Source organism: Dermacentor variabilis, chromosome 3 (genome assembly GCF_050947875.1).
Source record: "Dermacentor variabilis isolate Ectoservices chromosome 3, ASM5094787v1, whole genome shotgun sequence".
NCBI classification, from domain to species: Eukaryota; Metazoa; Arthropoda; class Arachnida; order Ixodida; family Ixodidae; genus Dermacentor; species Dermacentor variabilis.
This window is the reverse complement of record NC_134570.1, coordinates 44,289,415-44,313,861: the sequence shown is the minus strand read 5'-3', so window position 1 is coordinate 44,313,861 and position 24,447 is coordinate 44,289,415. Positions and strand designations below refer to the sequence as shown.

The 24,447-nt window shown below is 43.8% G+C and overlaps 1 protein-coding gene across 2 annotated transcripts; it reads right to left on the bottom strand.

The window, feature by feature from the left end:
- Positions 1 to 2,300: 2,300 nt before the first annotated feature.
- Positions 2,301 to 22,470, bottom strand: LOC142575485 (serine/threonine-protein phosphatase PGAM5, mitochondrial-like). 2 transcript variants are annotated; one of them, XM_075684892.1, is made up of 5 exons: positions 22,136 to 22,470; positions 21,043 to 21,221; positions 10,067 to 10,281; positions 6,899 to 7,029; positions 2,301 to 2,682 (listed from the first exon to the last, which is right to left on the bottom strand). In XM_075684892.1, exons 1-5 carry the CDS (start codon positions 22,285 to 22,287, stop codon positions 2,532 to 2,534), a joined length of 828 nt encoding a protein of 275 aa, XP_075541007.1. In that variant the 5' UTR covers positions 22,288 to 22,470; the 3' UTR covers positions 2,301 to 2,531. The 2 variants fall into 2 exon arrangements, with proteins under 2 accessions (XP_075541007.1, XP_075541005.1); XM_075684890.1 differs by having other exon boundaries at positions 10,064 to 10,281; positions 22,136 to 22,468.
- Between the last annotated feature and the right edge of the window lie 1,977 nt (positions 22,471 to 24,447).

The window sequence follows — 24,447 nt, the reverse complement described above, 5'->3', positions numbered from 1 at the left end:
ACACCCTCCTCTTCCGCTTTCCACCTCATAGTTCCGCTGCACCCCCTTCTCCTGCTTTCCTCCTCGCGCTTTCTTCGCTATTGTAGTCTTTCATTCCCGCTGCACGCCGCATTTGCTTTTTATCCTTCAGTGTGCTTGTTCGCTTCTTGCGCGACACTGCACTTCTCACGCTTTCGCCATGCCCTCCTCCTCTGCTTTCCACCTCAAGGTTCCGCTGCACCCACCTCCTCTGCCCTCTTCCTCGTACTCTCTTCACTAACGCAGTCTTTCATTACCGCTGCACGCCACATTTGCTTTTTCCTCCTTCGGTGTGCTCATCTGCTTCTTGTGTGACACCACTTTTTCTCTCACGCTTTCACTACCTCTTCTGCTTTCTACCTCATGGTTCTGCTGCACCCTCCTCCACTTTCCTCCTTGTGCTCTCTTTGCTATCGCAGTCTAAACTTCGCTGCGCTGGTTCGCTCGGCTACACCGAGGACACCGATGCTCAACACAAGAACAGGTGCCTAAGAGCGACACTCTAAATCTAATTGAAATGGAGGATCATGCAGCGCACACAATGCTTGTAGCCAACAGGCTAAAATTGTTTTTACAAGTAACATGAGGAGACGGTTACTTTGTCCACTTGCACAGAGATGCTTTCATCCAACCAGGGTGTTAAAACAGAAACTGCACTTTTAACATTCATAACATACCCGTTGCTATTAAGGACAGACTTGAAAAGCAATAACGTTGCTGAGCAGTCTTCGGGTCTCTTGATCTGCTAGACAAATGCTGATTGCACCAATTCCACACGTGGCACTGTTTCTTTCTCCAGTGCTCTCATCACCGCAACAGCACTGTCGTGCTTACAAATGACCAGCTGCATAAATTCTGAAATGTGAAGCTTGCTTTACCTGCCATTGTAAAAAACTTCTTGAGGCAGCGTGCATGAAGCAACCATTTTTCTGTACACTTGACAACATAGTCGCCTTGCACCTTTGGCTCTGACTGAAGACCGATGTGCCTCTAGATGGTTTTTAAGCATAAATGCGGGCTGTTGTACCATTTTTTGCTAAGACATGTTTGTCACATCCCCTCTGCTTCCTTTAACCTCAATCTCGAAGACAGCCCAAGGACGTCACTAATTTTCAAGTCTGATAAGACTGGGCGCACACACTTCCACGAATGCATGACACAGCAAATAATTTCCTCTTCAATTTACATTTTAAAAATTCTGCTTTGCGCAATTTGTGAATTGGTTTAAGCTAAGCATTCACTAGCGTTTATATGAGGAATGCTGTTTTGAAGACAATTTGCAAGCAAAGCATGCAACTCTTTTTTTATAAAACCATATTTGCACATTCTGGTACTTGTCCTAGGTGACCTAAGTAAAAAAAATTGGCCGAGGTTTAACTCTCGTAAACCTAGTTATCATGAGCGAAAAGTCTCCTTGACTTAGTTTTGCAATGACTATGCACACAGTGTTTCATTATTTCACACACGTTACACACGCTGCTGAACGGGTCGTCTGTGAAGTCGTGGTGAAACCAAGCCATTGCAGACTGCCATAAACCGAAGGGTGTGGTTCGTGGAACGTTCATTGTGGGTGCCATTGCTGGTATCCACGGCTTCGTCTCCTCATCCTTGTAGTTCGTGTTGCTGAACGACGGCGGCGGTTGCCCTAGCTTCAATATTCGCAAGCTTCAGTGTTTGGTAAGCTTCTCTATAATGTGCTTATCTGGCCTCCCTTTGCTCCGGTGTTTCAGCAGGCAACTTCACTTTTGCTTGAGATTGTGCAGCACGCTGTCTGGCTATATTTACTAGATGATTGGATTCATCCTCTCACTTGCGCTGAAGCACACACAGACCGCCCAGCTGGCGCGTCATCCATGGCGAGACTGAGCGACCAAGCGCCAGCGAATCAGCCATTAAAGGGCCAGTATAGTCCTACGTGGCGTGTGCGTGCTCACATGTTATTTCACGATGGCGAGAACAACAGCATCTATAATAGTTCGACCGATGATTCAATGCACTGGTGCAGCCAACGTAACCGCAAGCGGCCAATGCGCTCGGACGTGTCTGGCATCGAGCGATGCTCGCCCACACGCCAAGAATGTTGGGCCATAAATGCACCTTTAGTCAGACCTGCCACACTTGCGCTCTGGCAACTCAAGGTCATTGCGACGTGATGAATGTCACCTTGCGAGACATGATGTAGCAGAGCTTTCACTCTAATAAATCTTTTCAAGCTCTATTGACAGTCTTTGCACGTCCATCAGGAAACGGGCCAACGTCATCAAAAATCACAAGACTACTCCTTCGTATTCGATTCTACTTTATAGTGGAAAATGCATTTCCCACATAATTATACAGCCAAGCGTCATCACTAAGATGTGCGTAAATTGCAATAGCGATTTGGCGGTCCGAAAAAAATGATAATGTATAAAAACTATGGGTCCGCTTTGTATACGTATATATCAGGTGCAAAACCACCGGAGCCTGAAAAACATAAGCGCAAACAACTATGGTCCTAACTGGGCCCCAAGAGGCTAGCTGGTCGTAATCATTTCCCTAGGGAAGTGGCCTGTGTCGCCAAGTGACCGCAGGGACACCCGCCCCGAGGGAGGTATCCTCACAACAGAGATGCTGCAGTTGGCCAGAGAGATGCGTGACCATGCCTCAGGAGGAAATTGCAGTGCCCTGCGCACAAAAGCAAAGATGCACGTATCTTTGGCACTGGTGGTCGTAGTGAGAGAGAGAGAAAGCTTATAACGGTGTCACACGGCGCACTATTGATCGTGATCAAGCCCAATCCGGATCAAATTTCTCGGTCGCGATTGCCTCCCTTGCACAGCTGCGCAAAGGAACCAGCTGCGACCGAAAAATTTGATCCAGATCAGGCTTCATCATGATCAAAAGTGCATCATGTAATACCGGTATTAGGCGTCAGCCTGAATCAAACATCTGACTAACACTGGTAAAGAGAAATTGATTTCTGGGGTTTTACATGCCAAAACCAAGATTTGATTGTGAGGCATGCCGTAGTGAGGAAATCCGGACTACTTTTGACCACCTGGGGTTCCTTAATGTGCGCTCAATGTACTGTACATGGTTGTTTTCGCATTTCACCTCCATCGAAATGTAGCCGCCGCAGAAAGGTTTTGCTCCTGCGCGTTCTGGCTTCGTAGCACCACGCCACAGCCACTATGGCACCACACTGGCTAAGAGAAATGGGAGTAAGAAGAGAAAGAAAACTCACTGCTTGGCTATTTGGTATATCATTCGAGCTTAAGAATGATGCAAAAAATTTATAGCACAAACATGATGGACAGGAAAGGTTCTATAACACAGACATGACCCTGTCCATCATTTCTGTACTATAAACATGTTGCGCCATTCTTAAGCTGGAATGAGAGAAAAGTGTTAATAATAGGGATGAAAATGGTGCATTTTAAACTTGAAAAGCGAAGACTCTTCAAAGCCTCAAATTCAGACCACTCACCATATTCCACTCACTAATACTTCATCCGCATCATCATCATCATCATCATCATCAGCCTGGCTACGCCCACTGCAGGGCAAAGGCCTCTCCCATACTTCTCCAAATACCCCGGTGCTAATTGTGGCCATGTTGACTGCAAACTTCTTGATCTCATCCGCCCACCTAACTCTGCTGCCCCCTGCTACGCTTACCTTCTCTTGGAATCGAGTCCGTAACCCTTAATGAGCATCGGCTATTTTCCCTCCTCATTACATGTCCTGCCCATGCCCATTTCCTTTTCTTGATTTCAACTAAGATGTCATTAATGTGCATTTGTTCCCTCACCTAACCTGCTCTTCTCTTATCTCTTAACGTTACACCCATCATTCTTCTTTCCATAGCTTGTTGCGTCATCCTCAATTTATGTAGAACCCTTTTTGTAAGCCTCCAGGTTTCTGCCCTGTAGGTGAGTACTGGTAAGACGCAGCTGTTATACACTTTTCTTTTGAGGGATAATGGTAACCTGCTGTTCATGATCTGAGAATTCCTGCCAAACGCACCCCAGCCCCTTCTTATTCTTCTGATTATTTAAGGCGTGTTTTGGGGTATGCGAATAGTGATTTTTGAGACCGAATCGAACCCAAATAGTGCCAAAAGAGAATTGAATCAAATACAGAATAGTTTTCGGATAATGAACAGGTGTTATCACAGTAATTATAAAATGTTCACATCTTAGTATTCTTAATGTTTAGCAAGTTTCTGTCATTGCATAGTATGTTATGAAGCATCGTTCGCCCACCCCGCAAATTTTAGTCGACGTATCCCTACCATAGGCTTCACCATGCATCTTGTATGGAGGCCTATGTATCCCTATGGGTAATGTGTCACGCTTTTCATATTACAGACATGATTTGCGAACGAAATTCTGTCTGATCAGTTTCTTAAATGCGTAAGCATTTCTGTGCTTACCCAACAAGAAAACCATCCCTCCGTCAGTCCCGTAAGAGAATCGCTTTCGAGCTAGCGACTGCAGCAGCAAGCGGATTCACCTTCGTGCAGCCTCTTGCTTCAACGCCAACAAAGTGGTGAGAAGACAGCACACGCGGAGCTCTCAGCACACGCCTCACTTTGCCACTTTCGCAGATCGCTTTCAAGATTTAGGCGCACGGCCTCTCTTCAAGGCTAAGTTAGCGGCGAGAACACAGCATGGGAAGCTGTCAGCAGCCAGAACTCTTTTTCAGCATCGCAGATCGCTTTAAAGTTGGGGGCCTGCGTGGCTGCGGCATACGCAACCAGTGCAAGAGTACGGTTTGCCACGGTTGATAATGGTTCGATGCAGATGGGCAAGGCACTAAAGAGCGATAACGGCTTATAATGATCGGAAAGTCACCAGTGCACCTTGCGCTGCTGTCCGCGCCAGTTGGTATCGCTGCAACACTGTCATTCATACTGGACAGATCAAGTTTTATAACATTGATAATGACACCAGGCTACCTGGAGATGAGCAAATGGCACAATGCTTACGCTTACTTAGAAAACTCCCAGAGGAGTTTCTGCGAGATTTTTTTTCTCAGTTTCAATTCTTCCTTATTGCTCATACAGGTACCAATCACACATTTAGACTATTATAACGATTACATATCCTAACTTCACAAATTATGCTTTTTTGTGCAAATACAAAGCATTACACTTTTCACATGACAGCCAGTTTTTGCTGGGGTACTCGCCAAAGAATTAAAAAACAAAAATTAAAATAAGGCATTAAACAGAAATGGAGAATAAAGAGCAAACAAGTAGTTTCTTCACATGCACATGACTCTCGAGAGAGCATGGACAATGACTTTACAGCCTTTCGCATATGGCTGCCTAAGGGACATAAGCCAGCCCCACTACACAAGTTCTCACGTTTTATGTCTATACTTTCCCCGCCGGGGTGAAAATTTACTGTACTTTTGCTTCAATTTTATGTTCAAGGGGGCGTGGTTGACGTTTTTAAATATTCGAAAAGTATTTGAAAAATATTCGCACTTACGAATAGTGACTGTTCGATTCGAAGACTGAATCGAATAGGGCACTATTCATTTGGTTATTCGAAACTTTCAGATATTCGCAGACCCATTCTTGCATGTTTCTCAAAAATTATTTTTCCAAGTCTTAAAATTTTGGGAGTAGCACTGTGTCCCTGCTACTCATTTAAACCTCTTGATTTTTTTCCCCAGCAAAGGGTAGCAAACCGGATCTTCCTTTCTGGTTAACCTCCCTGCCTTTCCCTTTCTATCTTTCTCTTTGGTTTCTTTTTTGCCTTAATGCTAGAGAGTCAGAGAGTTCATAAAAGCTACGATATTGTGTTTTAGAACATTGCAACACTTTGAAAATCTCGCAGAAATCAACAATAAAAATGAACATTTGCAAAGTTACAACTTTGGGATTTCATAACTTTAGCTAAAGTACACGTATAAACATTAATATGCAAATTTGCACTCTTTGAACATTCAGGAAGATACTTGCTTAATATTAGCTCTCTTGGCTCAGCACTTTTTTTTTTTTTTTTTGCACGTCACATCCCATATTTATAACACAAAAATAATTGCAACTTTCTTTGGATCGACTTAGAAAAATCTAATTGCATAGTATTTGGAATCGGCACACAAGATTGAACATGTCCTGAAAATCTCGTGTCTCTAAAGCCAAGAACAAAACTGTTTTTATCCTGGACCAAGGTCCACCCCTTAGAGATAAATTTGGCTACCAGAATGTTGCCTTTTGGATGTAGGCTGCTCTATTGTTCCCACATCTGTTTGGTAAGGCAGTGGACGTGCTCCTGCCATTTGCAACAACATATGTCTGTGAACAGGCATTCTCGATACTAACTTATCTGAAAAATAAGCATAGGAATCGGCAAAAATCCAGCAGCTCATGTGAGGCTGGCCTAGTGTGTGGGACTGAGCCTCACATCAATTTATTCATGGAAGCAAAGTGAGTTCGATTGCATTTTGAAACAAATTTATCATGTCAGTGAACATACATTTGTTTAATGCCCTTGCTTCCAAATTTCTTGCATGTAAATGTAACACGAACTACAGTAAAAAACGCGCTTGGAAGCAGAAGGGTTCCCTGGCACTTCATGGAGCTTAGCAGGGTTTCCTGGGACCAACATGCTTGAGGAGAACCCCTAGTGTAGGGTAATAAAGACCGGTCATTGTAATTAGCAGATGGTTATATCTGGGATCATTACAAGCAGTCTTAAGCACACAGCTACCAGTGAACGGCTGACTGAGTGACTGGATTTATGGCTCCACAGAAATGAAGAGGCTGTGGTCAGCAACAGACTGCTACAGCCCTTGAGTCACTGCATGGAATTACAGGTAACCAAAATATATCTGAAAATCGACGCTAAACAATCACATGCTTCAGGGAAGCATCACACACACACACCTGCATATCCAGTATCGAATGACATTGGCATGGCAAACGATGATCTCGTGGGAGTCCTCCTTTTGACTGGGAGCTGCACGGTAGAAATACTTGCGAAAGCTGGCTTCTATCCGGGCACCATCTGTAAAAAACTGGTAACAAAGGTCAACCCCCTTAGTCAGCTCCAGTAGCTCCAACATGTTTTTATGCAAAAAGGGGAGACATGGGATGAGAAGAGGTAAGTGCACAAGGTTGAGATGCAATAAAGGACTGCAGTAGTATAACGAAAAATATATCTGCATGACGTGCACAATGAACAGCACAAAGAAAGAGCAAAACAGGCCCTTTTCTTTATCTTAGAACTGAAAACCAAAGAGGGCTATCTCCACATTTGTGAAGAACATGTCATTGTGCCAATGGGCTGATCCAGCCATGATAGAATAAATACAGGTGCACCTACTCAAGCCAGTTGTCAAACAGCCTTTTGCTGGCATTGTGCACAATCCTCCAAGTATTGTGGCAGTTTGTGAGGTTACAACTATGGAGCACAGGTTACAGCGGTGGCCATCACAGTGGAAACGACAAACCAGCACGACCTCTGCATGCACAATTGTAGTGAAAAATGGCAGGGAATCCCTTGCCAACCTTGTATGGTAGATTGCTTGGGGGGAAATCTGGAACCTCACATGTTTTGCATTACATGACAAATCGGGATCTGGATAATGTAGCAAGTATATTTCAATGCCATTGCTTGTTACACTCTGCCACGGGTCTGAGCCACCCTGCGCCCACATTAAAGCGAAGATCAGCCAGCCTTGAATGGAAGATGATAAGAAAAGAATAGAATTAAGAAAAAGGAATCATTACATCCCATTGGCCCAGCTCTGCAGGAATCCATAAGACAGAGGATACTTCATGAAAGGGAAAAATTGTCATCCGCCTAAAAGTAGCACAGAGCTAGCACAAAGCTACCAAGAAAACTCATGCAAGTTTCTCAAAAAAGAAAGCTTCAGAGTTTAAAAATTTTCAGGTCACAATAACAGAAATCTCGACACAAATGGTACAGGGTCACACAAACTCTAGCGGAATAAAGACATATCTAGGTTAATGTAGCTGAAATGCACTATTTACGAAAATATACATACAGCTCAACATTTTCTGCTCAGTCGATTGATATTGTGACACTGAAGGTACCATAAAAATATCTCCCATCACCCATTGAATAAAACTTTTGAAAGCTGAAAATGGCGACTGCTTTTTGGAATGGTAGCAGAGCAAGAGGCTCTTTAGTATTTTTGCTAAATATTTCTATGACAAGGCTCTTCTGAGGTTGGTTGTGAGTTATTGTAGTCAGCACAAACTTTTGCATGTTTTGTTATAGCACTTTGGGTCTGAAATCAGTAAGCCAAAAGTACCATGCGTTTACTAATTGCTACCACTACTGCCACTTGAACTACTGCTACAAGACTTCAATAGCAGGCTAAAGGACTTTTTCAACCAGTTCCATTTACACTTTGGCTAGCAAAATTGTAACTTGGAATGTGACCTCAATCTTCTCAAGCACGAAGCAACCACTTTCGCTTAGCTCCCAAGCAGGCAAAATGGAGGCCCCCTGCATGGGGCTAATGAATAGCATGGCAAACAGCACATAGAGGACAAGAAAGAAAGACTAAATGCAGTCATTGCATATAAAATGTGTCAGGAAAATATGCTGCATACTTTAATCAAATGCTTAAAGAAGCAACTGATGCTGAAAAAGCAAAGTGCTAATTAACAGGCTTCATCACTACTACTGCTGCTGCAAGGCCAGCAAAGAAGCAGTTAACAGCAAAGCTTCCCTTCTTCCTAGGAATGCATAAGTGAGGAGCGCCGACACTATTGGAAAAATGGAATTGGGAAAACTTTTTTTGGAAACACACCAAAACTGAAAGAAAAAAATAACAAAAAGCGAAATGATTCATTGATAATGAATCACTAATAAACTTCGTAAATGTCGCAGTAAACTTGCCAAGCTATGAACCTTAATATTAGAAAAAAATCAGGCAGACCTAGAACCAGAGAGAAGTAGGAGGGGATGAGTGAATAGCATGTGTAAGGATGTTTAATTAACAGCGAGGAGCAGCAGATAAACATCAGCACGGGTCACCGTCGTCGTCTCTGAGTCGCTCTCGGATACACAAGGTGCATCTGCTTCATTACACATGCGTTTTTTTTTTTTAAGCTTTCCTTGGGTACATGCCTTTTCACTTTTTTTAGGAATATACCCACACTTTATTAACCTTTTGTGGTCGAGTATAGCCCACAGGCAACATAGCAGAAAAAATTTATTTCCTAGCCAAGTTTCGGTATGAGTAGGAAGTTTGACGCTGCATGTCATCGGCCAACACTGAAGGACAGGCAGTAAATGTCATTTGTTGGTTTAGAGCAGGAACACAGGACAAGGAAGAAGTTAGACATGTGGCTGGCATTCTTTTGAAAGCATGGTCTGAGGAGGCAGACCGATGCAAGATCTCCCTTCTATTGCTGAAAATGTTTCTACAAAACATTGTTTTTCTTTTCATTGATTATGCTTATTCTCAATGTGTTTTTCAGATTTAGAAGAAAATAAACCATTTTTTCAGGTATTTATATGCGTCATTTTTAAAGGGTTAACAGTGAGTCACAACAGGCAGTGCACAAGCAGCACCAAACTTGGAACAAGGATTGGCAAGCAACACACTGTTGTTAGATCACAGCGACTTTTTCAGCTACTTTGGTATTGCCAATTTTGCGTTGTTCAGGAGCTTGTCTGTATAGACTTTTTGCTTGAAGCAGGTAACCCTTTTGTGTCCTTTCACTATCACAAGACTTTCACTGTTGACTAAGGTTCGAATACCATTGGCGAAACTTTTTGAGAAGGGAACTTACTTTTCATAAATATTGAATTGATGCTACATTTGCAAAATCTTAAAAGTGAGCTCAAATTGCAGACTTTACGAAAAATTTGGGAGACTTGCAAGATATGTGAGAGCAATAAACTAGAGTATACAAAGTGAATTATACAAATTTTTCTTGCTGTATGTGTATAAGAAGCCTATATGTTAAGTTTTCCTTGTCCTGTTGTCTGCCCTATTTGCTGGGTTATTCACAGGTTAACTAGTCAACTTTCAAACCCTCGTACTAATGCATATTGAGAACTCCTGCAACCACCTTGGCTTCAGGCTTCCAGGTTCCAAACGGAGGTTGGGGAGGCACAGGTGCCCCTTCCCGGATTAACTCGCACGATTCCATGGGAAGCGCTTCCAAGTGCTTGTGAATGATCTCGGCCGTTTCGATGGCTCGTGTCATGCTTGAGTGAACAAGTCGCGAGAAAGGGACTCCCAAGTGTTTCAGCCGCTGGCCTGTCAGATCTGCCTGCTTGCGGCCTGCAACACACAGTTAAAAAAAAAAGACAAAAATGTGAGGAAGAGAAATATGGTTGATCCCTCTTTCATAGGAATCGGTACAACATGAAAGTGAAACGTGCCATCACAGGAGCTGTTGCATGTTTATTGCATGTCGTTTAATTATTCATCGCATGTTAATTCTTGTATGTTCTGTTAGTTTAGTGTTTGCCGCGTTTATTGTCGCATGTATTTTTCATTTGTGTCGCATATTTTTTAAAATTTATTTATTTAGCGAGTGTTAGGAGTTCCCACGTGGTGGGCTTTGTGTCGCGCGTGGCATCAGGGCGTGTGTTGTGTGTGACCTCCATGCCTTCCGCGAAGCTAGGGCCAACTGCTTGTATTTCGTATATTTCTTTTTTCATTATGCCTTGGGCATGCGTTTACTTTATTAAATTGAGTGTATGTTTGTACGTCGCCTCCCGTCTCATGCCTCTGGTTCACAGTCGATCAGGCGTGGACCTTATTGCCGGTCAGCAGTCGAACCATCAATAAATGCACGTGGGGTGGGTTTGTTGTCGGCCCATCCCCTCCGACTCGGAGAGTGCAAATAGCTTACCACCAATCTTTGACAAGCGCAAACAGACTTTATTTCGACGAAAAGTGTAGCAGTAGACACGGCGCAGCTCACGTGCCTCGTTTGCGCCTGTGATTGGTCGGGAGCCTCGTGACGTCAACAATGGTGTTTGTCTGGCCCGACCGCTGCCGCTACACGTGAAGTACGGTGCAAGGTGATTTGTCCCTGTTGTTTTCCTGAGACGGTAATAGAAAATTGAGAGAGTTTGCATTTCTCTGAGGCGTTCGGCGTTGCTCCCTACATGTACGAGCCGATTGCGAGGAGCCAGCTTCGCGAAGAAGCAAAAGATGCTGGTAGCAACCAGTGGTTTCGACGGGAACGAAAGCGAAGTGTTAGCATCTCCTCGTGTTAGAAATGTTCTTTGGTGAGTATGTTTTTTGCAAAGCTGCATTCAGCGATCCAGTGAGTTCGTTTCCGGGCAAACAACCGTTATTTATGTTCCTACATGCCTCCTCGTGGAACATAAGTGGGGATGCGATTGTCGACATTTGTGCACTGCCCCAAAGTGGTTGGCAATCAAAACAGAGGGTTTACATGCGGGAAAAGTTCTCCAGCTCTTGCAGCACGTGTAGGGACCTGCATCAGCGCGCCATCCACACGCTACTCATAACCGGAGCCGTAAAGGCGGAAAATTCCGTCGGCTACTTGAGACGGCCGATTTCTCTCTGTGCACGAGAGAAGTTAGTTAGTTTGGGTTATTTGGCACAAAGGCAACTAAGGCGATGCTGCGCCAGTCACAAGAAAAAATAAAACGGCACGTTAGAGCAGGTAAACCTGCATTACATTATAGTTGGTGTAAATAACCAGTTTTTTCTAAAAAGTCGAACAGGTTAGCAAATGGCACTAGGGGGTCATCTGCTAGTAATAGGGCAGGGTGTAATGGAGTGTGCAAATTATACAGGCTGTGTAAAAACCTCCGTCTCAGTGTGTCGATGTGTGGACATGTTATTAGGATGTGCATGACTGTAAGAGCTTCACTGCATTTTTCGCAAGCTGGTGGGTTTTCTTTTCGGAGAAGGAAATTGTGCGTCAGATGTGTGTGTTCAAGTCGACACAAGATCACCTCGTAGAACCGTTGCTGGTGACTGCTTGATTTCTACTCACCAATTACAGGTTTAATTAGATGTAGCTTGTTGCTTAAACAATTGTCCTAATCGCGTTGCCATTTTGACGTCAAGGCCTTCCGAATTGCATTGACACTGTCTTTATATGGAAGTGCTGTATTTTGAATGTTTTTGTACGCTGCCATTGATACGCATCTATCTGCTGCTTCGTTTCCCAATATCCCAACATGGCTTGGCACCCTGCAAAACCTAATTGATCTGCCATATTTGTTTGACGATAATGCGTTCAAAATATTGCCTAACAAGGGTTCACTTTGGGATTTCATGTGTAGAGCCTTCAGTACGCTTAATGAATCTGTGTATATGATAGTGTTTTCAAGTTTGTCAGCAATGATCTTTTGAACTATCCTCCATATTGCGTACACTTCGGCTGTGTAGACTGAGGCATGCTGAGGCAGTCGAATACTTGTTTCCCAATTTTCTGTTACAGCCCCAACACCCACGTGTTTTTTCGTTTTAGAGCCATCAGTATAAAATTCCATGTAATTTATATATTTGTCTTGAAGAGCGCGGAATTCTTGTATAATGTGTTCATGTGGTGTCTCTTTTCTTTATATAGTGTCCAGTCACATAACGCTATGAAATCACACCACGGGGGTAAACGTTCTGGCTTTCTGGCAACCTGGAGGACTTCCCGAGGGATGTCATAATCCCGAAAGTATTCCTCGTATTGCAGGATAAGCGGCCTAATCATGTTTGGTTTATTTGCATAATGTAAGTGTGAGCTGCACACTGTGTGACAATGTTGTAGCATATGTGTTGTGGTGAGGATCAGATTCTGAGTATGTAGGAAAAAGTTAGTAGCGCTCTGCAATGCTGTAAAGGAGGCTCATTACATTCAATATGCAAGCTTTGGATAGATGATGTTCTGTAAGCACCGCATGCCAGTCATAGTCCTAGGTTATGAACTGGATCAAGTCGTCGGACGTAAGATAGTCTGGCTGAACCATATGTGATGCTACCGCAGTCTAATATGCTACGCACTAACATGCGGTAGATGCATAGCAGGCATTTACGGTCATAGCCCTACCATTTCCGGGAGAGGATTTTTAGGATTTTAAGTTCATTGTTCACTTTGATTTTAATATTATTTATGTGCGCGAGAAAGTTCAACTTTTTATCAAACAGAACACCCATAAACTTGTGTTCTTGTTTTACAGGTAGTGTGGCATCCGGTAGTTTAAGGATGGGATCTGGTTGTAGGCCTCTTTTTTTGTAAAGACAAAACTAATAGTTTTTTCACTTGAGAAGCAAAAGCCGTTTTCAGATGCCCACTGCGTTAGTTTGTTTAATGTAATTTGAATTTGTCATTCACAGGTTGCCATGTTCGATGCACGACATGCAATTTGTAGATCATCCACATATAGTGAATGCATTATAGAGGAGGTAATTACATTATTGAGCAATTTCATTTTCACCACAAACAATGTTGTGCTTAATACGCATCCCTGAGGTACTCCGTTTTTTTAATAAATACGCAGGACAGCACCGTTCCTAAACGCACTTGGAATGTTCAATCGGACATCAAATCAGCTAGACATTTAAGCATTCTGCCGCGGATCCCTAAATCCGCTAAGTCTCTTAAAGTACCAAACCTCCATGTTGTGTCATACGCCTTTTCTAGATCAAAGAAAACATGTGAGACAATATTGCTTGTGTAGAAAGGCCGCACGTATCTCGTGTTCTAACCGAACTAGATGATCTGTTGTAGAGCAGCCTTTCTTATACCCACACTGATGATTATCGAGCGGGTTCTCAGTTTCGAGGATGTATGCCAATCTGGAGTATGGCAGAAGTATGGGAGAGGCCTTTGCCCTGCAGTGGGCATAACCAGGATGATGATGATGATGATGATGATGATGATGATGATGCCAATCTGATGTTTATAATGGATTCATAGGACTTGGCAAGACAGCTTGTGAGTGCTATAGGTCGGTAGCTGGTAGCTGTTGTAGGATGCTTTCCAGCTTTCAAGAAAGGGATTATAATGGCTTTTTTCCACTCATTCGGCATTTTTCCTGTTTCACAGATTATGTTGAAAAAGCAGAGCAATGTCTTAACTGCTTTTAGAGATGGGCGTGCGAGCATTGTGTAATGTACTCTGTCCGGACCTGGTGCTGTTTTTTTGCCTGTAGTGAGTACTCTGTTGATTTCCGGAAGTGTTAAGGGGGCATTATATGATCTCTTGGAACTTCCTGTTGTCAGAAGCTTTTGTTTTTCTGCTGATTGTTTAAATTTTTGAAATTCAGTGGAATAGTTTATTGATCTTGATATGCTACGGAAATGCTGCCCTAATATGTCTGCTTGTTCTTTTAAATTCGTTTGTGTAGTTGGAGGTGAGAGCATGGGAATCGTATAAGGAGCCTACTCACTTCTAAACTTACGAAGCTGATCCCACATTCTTTTGGATGTTGTTGAGCTACTGATGGAGGATACATACGTTTGCCAAGGCTGTCTTTCAGCTTGCCTACGCATGTACCTGGCTTTCGACTTTGCTTTTTTGAAATACAGGAGGTTATCTTGTGTTGGGTATCGCCGAAAGATACCCCACGCTTTGTTTTGTGCTTTTTTTAGTTTGAGTACATTCATTCGTCCACCAGGTTTTAGTTTTTTCCTTAAGAAGCCGGAGGATTACGGGATCGTCTTTTGTGCTGCAGCAAGTATAGAGGCAATAATCTTTTCATTCATTTCATCTATCATTTTATCATCTGATATGTCATCCAGACTGGCCTTCTCGCTGAAGAGAGGCCAGTCTGCTAGATGGCGTTTCCAACAGGGTGATCTTAATGGTACTGTAGGGAAAGGAGATGATTTTCTAATAATGCCAGGCATATGATCACTACCATAGGGATTGTTAACAACACTCCATTTAAAATCGGTCAAGAGAGATGGAGTGCACAGCGCCAGATCTAGACAGCTCATAGCTCCTGTGCTTGGGCAGCAGTAGGTTGCCGCACCAGTGTCTAAAAGGCATATTTCGTTTGTCAGGATAAATCTTCAAGTGTTTGTCCCCTCGTGCCAGTTGTTTTGCTACACCATAATATGTTACGAGCGTTAAAATCACCTACTATTAAAAAAGGTTTAGGTAGCTGGTTTAAAATTAACTCCAGATCTCTTACAGTAAAATGTGAATGTGGTGGAATGTACATTGAACAAATGGTAATTTTTTTATGTGCTAAAACCATGACAGCAACGGCTTCTAAGCGAGTATTAATGGCAACTTCTCTAGCTGCAATGCCGCTCTGTAGAACAATAGCTACACCACCTGAAAACCGGTTCGCCTGAGTATGGTCGCGCCACGCAACAGTGAAGCCTTTTAAAATGTTTTTGTGCTTTTCGCCTAAGTTTGTTTCTTGTAAGCACAAGGCCACAGGAGAGAAGTTACTTAACATGTCTTTGAGGTCACCTAAGTTGTGTAAAAGCCCTCTACAATTCCAATGGATAATAAAAGCCACCTTGAAATTGAAAGGTCAGAAATGACACTACGAAAAAACTAAGAGGTGGGATGTTAGGTGACATGGATTTAAAAAAGCTAATACAAATGAGCGATAACCTTCAAGTTATCACTTTCTTATTTTGAGTGGATATTGGGATTTTGTCCCTCTTACCGCGCTCGAGCGAGCGCTTGTCCTTCGGTGTCAATGACACCGGTGTTTTTGTGTCGACCTCCATCGCTCTCTCTGAGGCGCTGGAGGACCGAGAGTTTGGCGCCGAGACACGTGTCTCGGGCCTTGGTGTTCGCTTGATCTTAGGGCCCCGCCTCGGGACTGGTGTCTGCAGGGCCTCTGAAGAGGATGGAGAAGCACCGGCTGCTTCCACCACGGGGGCGGGAGGGGTCACTGCGGGACCACTATGCGTGGTCTCGGAGGACTCCTGAGACCTCTGTGACGCTGCCCCCATCTGCGTCACATCGGCGTAACTTCTTCGCGGAAGGTACGATAGCCGCTTTCTGGCTTCATAGAACGAGATTTTCTTTTTTTGCAGTTAGTGCAATTACTTCTTTTTCTTTTTTCCGGCAAGGGCAAGACCGCGAGTAAGCACGATGATCTCCTTTGCAGTTAACACAATGTGGGGAACAGGTGCAATTCTCAGATTGGTGATCGTTGGAGCTGCATTTAGCACAAGTTGTTTGTCCTCGGCATGCATGTGAAGCATGTCCAAACCTTTGGCACTAGAAACATCGTCTGGGGTTCGGGATATATGGTCTCACATTGACTTTAACATAACCTGCATCGAGTGAAGTAGGCATTACGCTTGTTCCGAAGGTGAGTATAACATGTTTGGTGGGGATTTCTTGGCCATTTCTGTGGATTACTATTCTTTGTACCTCAGTAACATTTTGTTACTGGAAACCTTCCAGCAGTTCCTCATCGCTTAAGCTAATAAAGTCTTCTTCAGCTATTACTCCCCTGCTTGTATTAAGTGTTCTGTGAGCTGAAACTGTCACTGTCGCGTGTCACTGTCGTTTGATCTTTATCATTCAGTTCTAGGAGGAGGTCCCCGCTAGACATTTTGTAGGCTTTGTATGTCGGTCCGATTTTATCTTTCAGGCATTTGGCTACAAGGAATGGCGATAGCTTTTTTACTGACATGTTGGTTTCGCTGTGGACTACATAGTACTTGGGGAAAGATGGAGCATTGCTTCGAAAGCAAAATTGGAATGGTACTTCGATGTGGCATCTTTTCAGACGTCGATCATAAACAACAGAGGCTTGCACTGCCATAGGAAAATGTGTATGTTCAGCAACAGGACCGACCGCCCACCATGGAGCCCAACGAGGGGACGCGGCAGAGCTTGTGTTCAAGCCTGCACGACGCCAGCCGTACGCCGTCACTATAACCAAATATGGTGTACTCAAGGTAGGATAGCCACACAAGGTCAGCCCTTGCCGCCGTGGAGAAAGGAAGTAAATGGAAGAGAGAAGAAGACAGGAAAGATCAAAAAGTGAGAGATAAAGACGAAGGTTTGAAGAGAGAGAGACAGGAAGAGGCGACTGCCGATTTCCCTCGGGTGGGTCAGCCTAAGGGTGCCGTCTACGTGAAGCAAAGGCCAAAGAGGTGTGTTGCCTCCGCCAGGGGGCCTTAAAGGTCCGAACACCTGGCATCGGCTCAACCGCCAGGATCCCCCTTTCCCCGGACACGGCTAAGCTGCGCACGGCTACACGCGGGAGGGTCCAACCCTCGTGTGCTCGGGCACGTGGTGTCGTAACGCACCAAACGCCTGCTGACGCAGACGCCCCTGCAGGGTGTGCACAAGAGAAGGGGGAGCACAGCGTCCTGGCGTGCACTGGCTTTCAAACACATGCGAATTTTACACTTGCTCTGGGTTATGGTAGCTGCATGTAGGCTGTTTCACAACACATGTGCGAATAGAAAATTAACGGTGGTATGCGACAAAACCTGCATCAAGGCTGGGAGATAAACATGCACCTTCCGTTCAGCATGCTAACACGAAGGAAGTAGCAGTAAATCAAAATCCAGGTTTGGACGAGTTCATGTATTCGTGAGGTCTTCCAAGACCAGTTACCATCCGTCCGCCCGCACCCGTCCCGTCTTTATGTGTTCGTTGCCGCGACCTTTTCGCACTGCGTTTAGAAAGCCTGCTAGCAGCAAGTCCTACTCTCACTCATTCACGCATTATTGATAAACTATGGCAGTAATCGTCGTCACGAAAGTGGTTAGAGCACAGCACTGTTGTTCTTGAGTGCTTGAAATTCAATTCACAGCAGCCTCCCACTTCGCTGAAAGCTTCTTGTCTTGCGGGAAGTAATGGAACATCGGAACATCGTCACGGCCGCTGGTGTTCGTGCAACCGTAGGCTGCACAGAACGCCGGCATGAACGGCCCACCACTTCAAGTGATGCTGCGCACATCAACTACCACTCTACATACACACGAACAAAGGAATGCAAGGCCGAGCAAAGCAGATTATGACGGCACGTACGCAGAAACAAGCACGGTCTAGCACAGTCGCGGAGACTGTGGAGGAGCAGAACACCAGTGCTGACGTCACTATGCCGCGGTTTCCGGTCTCCGCTCGCATCGTCAGCATCAGCAGCAGCGCATGGCACTCGACGGGGGGCGGAGCGACAGCGCAGTTTTAACCGACGATTACGTCGCTCATAAGTGAAAAATCCCCCCCAAAATATTACCTGCATGGTTTACAAGGTTCCCGCATCCGTATATGAGTGTCTTATTGAATTCGACAGACTCTTCAGTTTCCCTTTAATGCCTGCAAACGCCAGCCATGCATCAACGCTGTAACCTAATATATATACCCAAGACGATATATTACACACGGTTAACCCTTGCCAGCAGGAAATTTGGAAGTGACAAGAAGTGATAAGAAGCGAAAAGAAGACAGTAAAGGTGAAAAGGCAAAAGAAAAAGACGAAGATTGGAGAGGAGGACAGGAAAAGGCGACTGCCGATTTTCTCCAGGTGGGTCAGTCTGGAGGTGCCGTCCATGTGAAGCAGAGGTCAAAAAGGTGTGTTGCTTGCGTGTGCACAATTCTACCTGCAGACTTACAAGTTATTTCTGTACCTCACCTCTGTTCCTCAAATTGCTTGCATGCCTCAGTGGTGTGGAATGGCCCAAGCAGTTCAAATAGCATCTTAAGTGAACACAGGCACAAGACGTTCACGAGTATATACAAACATTGTTTTCTGACCTCATACACCAACAACCTTTCAAGTCTGAATAATCATCCTACACTTCAATCACTTAGCTGCAGATGCATTCGTACCGACGTCCTCATTTTGTAAAAAATCATTCGTGAAATTACCACATGTTCGGATCGACTAGCTTCTGTTCCACTGCACGTTCGCAGAACACTACCAGAGTACATGGGCTCTCGCACCCCTCACCCCTTTCTCGCTGCACCCCTCACTTGGCTTCCCGTAGTTTCCGTATCCTTCTATACGTGTTCTGCATCTCTAAATTGCGTTACTCCTGTATTGTTGTTCATCATGTAGCTGTTTATCCAGTTCTTCATACCTGCCAACCTGAGGATCGCAAAATTCGGGATATTTGCCTGGACAAGGGGGGGGGAGACAAGAAAAGTAAATAATCTTTTTTATTATGGGACTCAGCAATGACAGAAACTGCGCTGAGTGACTTCCATGACTTCCAGTGCAGTTATCAGATGCCTCAGTGCTCGTACTGTGACCGGAGACGGCGCATGAGCATGTGTACAATTAAGCAACACGTACTATGCTCGTGACAGCGGGATCTTTCCACTTTATATAATTCACCACAACTTTTGACTGCAGAGAAGCTGACCTAAGGAAACCAGCCATTATGAAACGCATATCAGACACGTAATCCTCACACGTAATCCTCATCGCATAGCTCGACATGAAGCTAATTGAGTTAGGCCTGCACTGCCTACAACAATCAGTGGCTTGGCTTTAAACTAGACAGCATCTGACTATGTAGTGTCTAGGCAATTATGATACGGCTGTGCAGCAGGACAGTTTCTTTTTTTTCCCAGGCAGGGCTGGGGCACCTTTTCAGGAGATTTATGCCCGTGTTCATACAATCGGAGAATTGGTCATGATTCGGAAGTCTCCCAGACAAATCAGGAGTTGGCAGCTATGAGCTTTCTTGTTTTTGGTTTTTCATTAAATTTTTCTATCCCATAACTTTTAGTCGTAGTTGTTTTACACATTTACTTTTTTTTCTGTGCACTAGCACTTAGATCTCAGTGTCGTCCCCAGGCACATTAAATACATTATTGATTTATTTATTGACTCATTGCTTGATTGATTACTATTATTATAACAGCAGATTGGGCTTACATCTTTCATAATATGTGCCTGGGTCCCAGCACCTGAAGACCCTGCAAACTGCCCAAAGTGCTTTGCCCTCGTGTCTGCAGCAAATGCTCACCATTTGCTGCGCCTGTGTCCACGAAGAAAGGTTGCACTGAAGAAAGTGATTAGCAGTGGTGCAGGATATGGACAGACTAAACTAACCAGTAGTAAATAAATTCTGTGGTTTTATGTGCCAAAACCAGGACCTGATTATAAGGGACATTGCAGTGGATTAATTTTGACCTCCTGGGGTTCTTTAACATACACCTATGTCTAAGTATACAAGCAATCTTGCATTTCACCACCATTGAAATGTGGCCGCATTGGTCAGGATTAGACTCGCGACCTCGACCTCAATAGTGCAATGCCATAGCCACTAAGATAGTGCGGTGGGTAACGTAATTACATTGGGAAAGAGAGTGCATAAATGTTTTGTTTTGACTGATGTGTTGAATAACTTAGGTAATTGTAGCTGATGCTATAAACACCCCTCTCAAGAGGCTTGTAGGAATTGATCTTTATTAATCTTTCTTTATCCGTGTAATACTGTAAAGAGCTTTATAGATCCTTTTTTGTTAATAATGTGTGCCTATGATCGATGTCAAAGGTTTGAAATCTGTCCTCGAATACTTTGAGAAGATATAACACTGCTAGCCTTTAAAATTTCTCGCAACTCACTGTCAAGTGCCTCCTGATTAGAACTACAGCTAAGCAAATCTTGTTCTTGTCACAGAAAATGGTGGTCACAGAACTGCATATTTCAGCTTTCTGCTTGAAGAGCACAGCTCATGGTGCACAGTTATCTTTATGAACATGCAAGTTCTGATTTTACATGTTGGTAGGTCCTAGACAAAGTAACATGTATTCACCAAAATGTGTCCTTTGGTGCATTTGTGAACTAAATGCAAATTTTACTGTTTACTTGTGTTCTGAAAATATTACTTATAGGCTAGTCAAGCACAGTATAAAGAACAATCAAAATGTTTATCATCAACATGACCCAAAAACTTAGCAGTAGCTGTGCAATGTGACATCTCTCTGCAGTTTTTAGCTTGCACATCCTTATATGTCAGCTAAGCAATATCACCTATTTATGCTAATGATGTGCCATTAATTCTCATAATTAATATGTCAACAATAAATGCAAATTCATGAAATGTTATACACAAGGCCTCTCTCCTCTCATGCCTATGACAGCATGCAGAAATACCGTGCCAAACATGCTTACCCAATTCCGTCAGAGTGAAGTCTTTATCTGACTCCCCTTTCATATTGTATTGGCCATGTCGAATTATGTAAAGGTACCGTGTTGCTGTGGGCTTTGCATTTTGTAGTTCTTCATTATAACGATTCTGTTCTTTTTCTGATGTATTCTTGGGAGGTTTTGTGCAACACTCGGGCTCCCTTCTGCAGCCAAAAAAAAAAAAGGTCGTATTAAGGCAGTTCAAAATGCTTTTCAGTTTCAGTTTATTATTCTTTTAAAAACAAAACATCCTATTCTCTATGATACAGCACATGCCTAATGAATATTACTTTACTCTAACTCAATTTCTTAATTTTATTATGATTAACACAGCGACAAACATTTGTCAGCATTCGGCGTGAGCACAACAGTAGTAATAATAATATTTGGGGTTTTACGTGCCAAAACCACTTTCTGATTCACTGACAGTATTCACCACAGTATTCACTGACGTACGACAGCACTATTTTGCAGCAGGACTTGGTGTCGTAAAACTAGTTCATCAATTACTAAACGTTACATAGAACTTAATGACATGATGTTGCTTCTTTCCCATTAGCAAATTTATAGTAAACAGTGCACGTACGCGACAGCCCCATGCACTGAGACAAAAAAACACAGCTGCACGTTCGAACAATGCTCGGCGGAAATAAAATTTAAAAAAACGTGTGACAGTGCAGCAGAGTAGACAGCTCGTCTCAACATGAGTAATTGTCGATTGTCCAACAGCCCTGGCAGGTTGTTTGTTTCGACAAATCTTGATCGTTGAAATGAGCGGGAACAACAAAAGAATCTTGAATCAAATATACTACAGCTAAGCACTGCATTTTTCAACAAACCGCACAAATGAATGCAATCACACTAGCACGGGAGGTTTGCTGAGGAAACAGCAATATGCACCAGGATAGTAAACGAACACTTCGCAGGTTGAGATCCATTTCACTCGTAATAGTATTTGTCACGTTGCGATCTTCGCGCAGGTGCCTATGCAAACTAGACGGATACGTGGCGTGACGAAGCGTAAAGTATTGAAATCATTATTAAAATGAACCGCGTATCTCAACAAGTCCGCGCTTACCTGTCCCAGTTGCTGTCCCACTGAACGGTCGGCTCGAAGTTCGTAGTCCAAGAGGCTTGCACAGTATGCTTCTTCGCTTGCTCGCTGCAAACCACAAAAGCTGCCACACCGCCACCGAAAATGCTCACGCCTGTGACAACACGCCGGAACATTTCACTGGATACAGAGCATCGAAGCAGCGCAGCCCGAATCTACAGCCCACCGACAAAAAAAAATACATATGCTAGCAGTAAGCAGTACAGTGCACACTAGCCAGCAGCGCCTACACAGCACTAAAAACCACCGAAGCCACCGGTTGTACCACGTGATTACATTAAACGAGCTATGACTCCTCGTTGTCCGGTAGCTCGGTTCCCTCTCTCTTTTCTCTCCTCCGGATGGATGGATGGATGTTATGAGCGTCCCCTTTGGAACGGGGCGGTGGCTTGCGCCACCAAGCTCTTGCTACTATGCTGCCTAATATCCTACCTAGGTTAACCAATGAAAAAAAAAAAAAAACACTATGAACTACCACATCCAAATTTTCTGATACCCTATTGCGAACTGTGCTTTTGTACGTCTCCGTCTTTTGTCGTTTCCCTACTTTTCTTCCACCAATCCTCCAATCGCCTCTTACTGATGTAATTGCGGACCTGTTTGCTTTACCACTGCTCCCGCTGAACCCAAGGGCTTCAAGGAGGCCAGTGGTGCCTAAATCGACCGCTGGATAGACGTCTTCACATTCTAATAAAATATGCTCCGTCGTTTCCCTAGCTTTACCACAGCAAGCACATGCTTCTTCTTCCTTCTTATATCTCGCTTTATAGGTGCGTGTTCTAAGGCATCCCGATCTCGCTTCGAAAAGTAATGAGAAGCTTCCCTTTGAGTTATCATAAATGGTTTCTTTCCTAATTTCGTTTTTTCCCCTTAAGTAGTTACTCAGGGCAGGTTTCTTTTCCATTGCCGCCACCCATGAGATTAATTCAGCCTCTCTGACTTTCCGCTTGACCTTCTTTGTTGCTGTGTTGCCCACCCCACAGGCCGCATACTTGCTGGTAAGCTTCCTAGTTCTTTTCCTCCACTGTGAATCAATGTTTTGCCTGTACAGATACCTGAACACTCTCCCAGCCCATTTACTTTCCTCCATATTCCTCAGCCGTTCTTCATACTCAATTTTACTGCGAGCTTCCCTCACTTCAAAACTAGTCCAGCCCATATCCCCTTGCACAGCTTCATTTGTAGTCTTCCCGTGAGCGCCCAATGCGAGGCGACTCACTGACCTTTGGTTCCCGTCGAGTCCTGATTGTACCCCTGATTTAAAGCAAACAACCGCATTTCCAAAAGTAAGTCCTGGAACCATTACCCCTTTCCACATACCTCGGAGGACCTCGTACCTATTGTATCCCCATAGCGCTCTGTGCTTCATTATGGCTGCATTTCTCTTCCCCTTGACTGTTATGGTTTTTTCCTGTGTTTCCATATATCCGTTGCCTTCGTTTATCCATATACCAAGGTATTTATATTCTGTTACCCGAGGTATTTCTTGGCCCTGTATCTCCACTGTCTGTTCACTGTTTACATTGAATACCATAACACCGGATTTTCTAACACTAAATTTCAAACCTAAATTGTTGCCTTCCTGTCCACAGATATTAGCCAGACGTTGCAAATCACTTTGCTTGTTTGCGAGCAACACAATGTCGTCCGCATAAAATAAACCTGGGAGTTGCTGCTCTATTACTGTACCTGCCTGTTTGTATGAGAGATTAAACCCGATATTACTTCCTTCTAGCGCCCTCTCCATCCTCACCATGTACATCATAAACAGCAGCGGGGATAAAGGGCACCCCTGCCTCAGTCCCTTGTTGATATGAACTTTCTCCGCGCTCCTCATCCCTTCCCATTCAACGCAAACAGTATTTTCTGGGTAAATCTCTCTCAAAAGCTGTATACAATCGTTACCTAAGCCTTCCCCTTCCAGAATATCCCACAAAATGCTGCGGTCTACGTTGTCGTATGCTCCTGTAATGTCCAAAAAGGCCACATACAACGGTCTGCTTTCTGCTTTTGATATTTCAATACACTGAGTAAGAACAAACAAGTTATCATCCAAACGCCTACCTATTCTAAAGCCATTCTGAAGCTCTCCCAAAATGCCATTATTTTCTGCCCATGCTTGAAGCTTTAATTTGATTGCCTGCATTGCTAGCCTGTATATTACCGATGTAATGGTCAACGGTCTATACGAGTGAATTCTGTCTTTCTCCCCCTTACCTTTATAAATTAAATTCATTCTACTTTGTCGCCAACTGTCTGGTATTCGTCTATCTTTT

Excerpts from the sequence above, each read along its gene's own strand:
- LOC142575485 (XM_075684890.1), bottom strand. The coding sequence starts at position 22,287 with ATGTTCCGGCGTGTTGTCACAGGCGTGAGCATTTTCGGTGGCGGTGTG. Across the intron at positions 10,282-21,042 it reads CTTCACTCTGACGGAATTGG|GCCGCAAGCAGGCAGATCTG; the intron begins GTAAGCATGTTT and ends TGTGTGTTGCAG. Across the intron at positions 7,030-10,063 it reads GGAAGCCTGAAGCCAAGGTG|TTTTTTACAGATGGTGCCCG; the intron begins GTTGCAGGAGTT and ends CTTTGTTACCAG.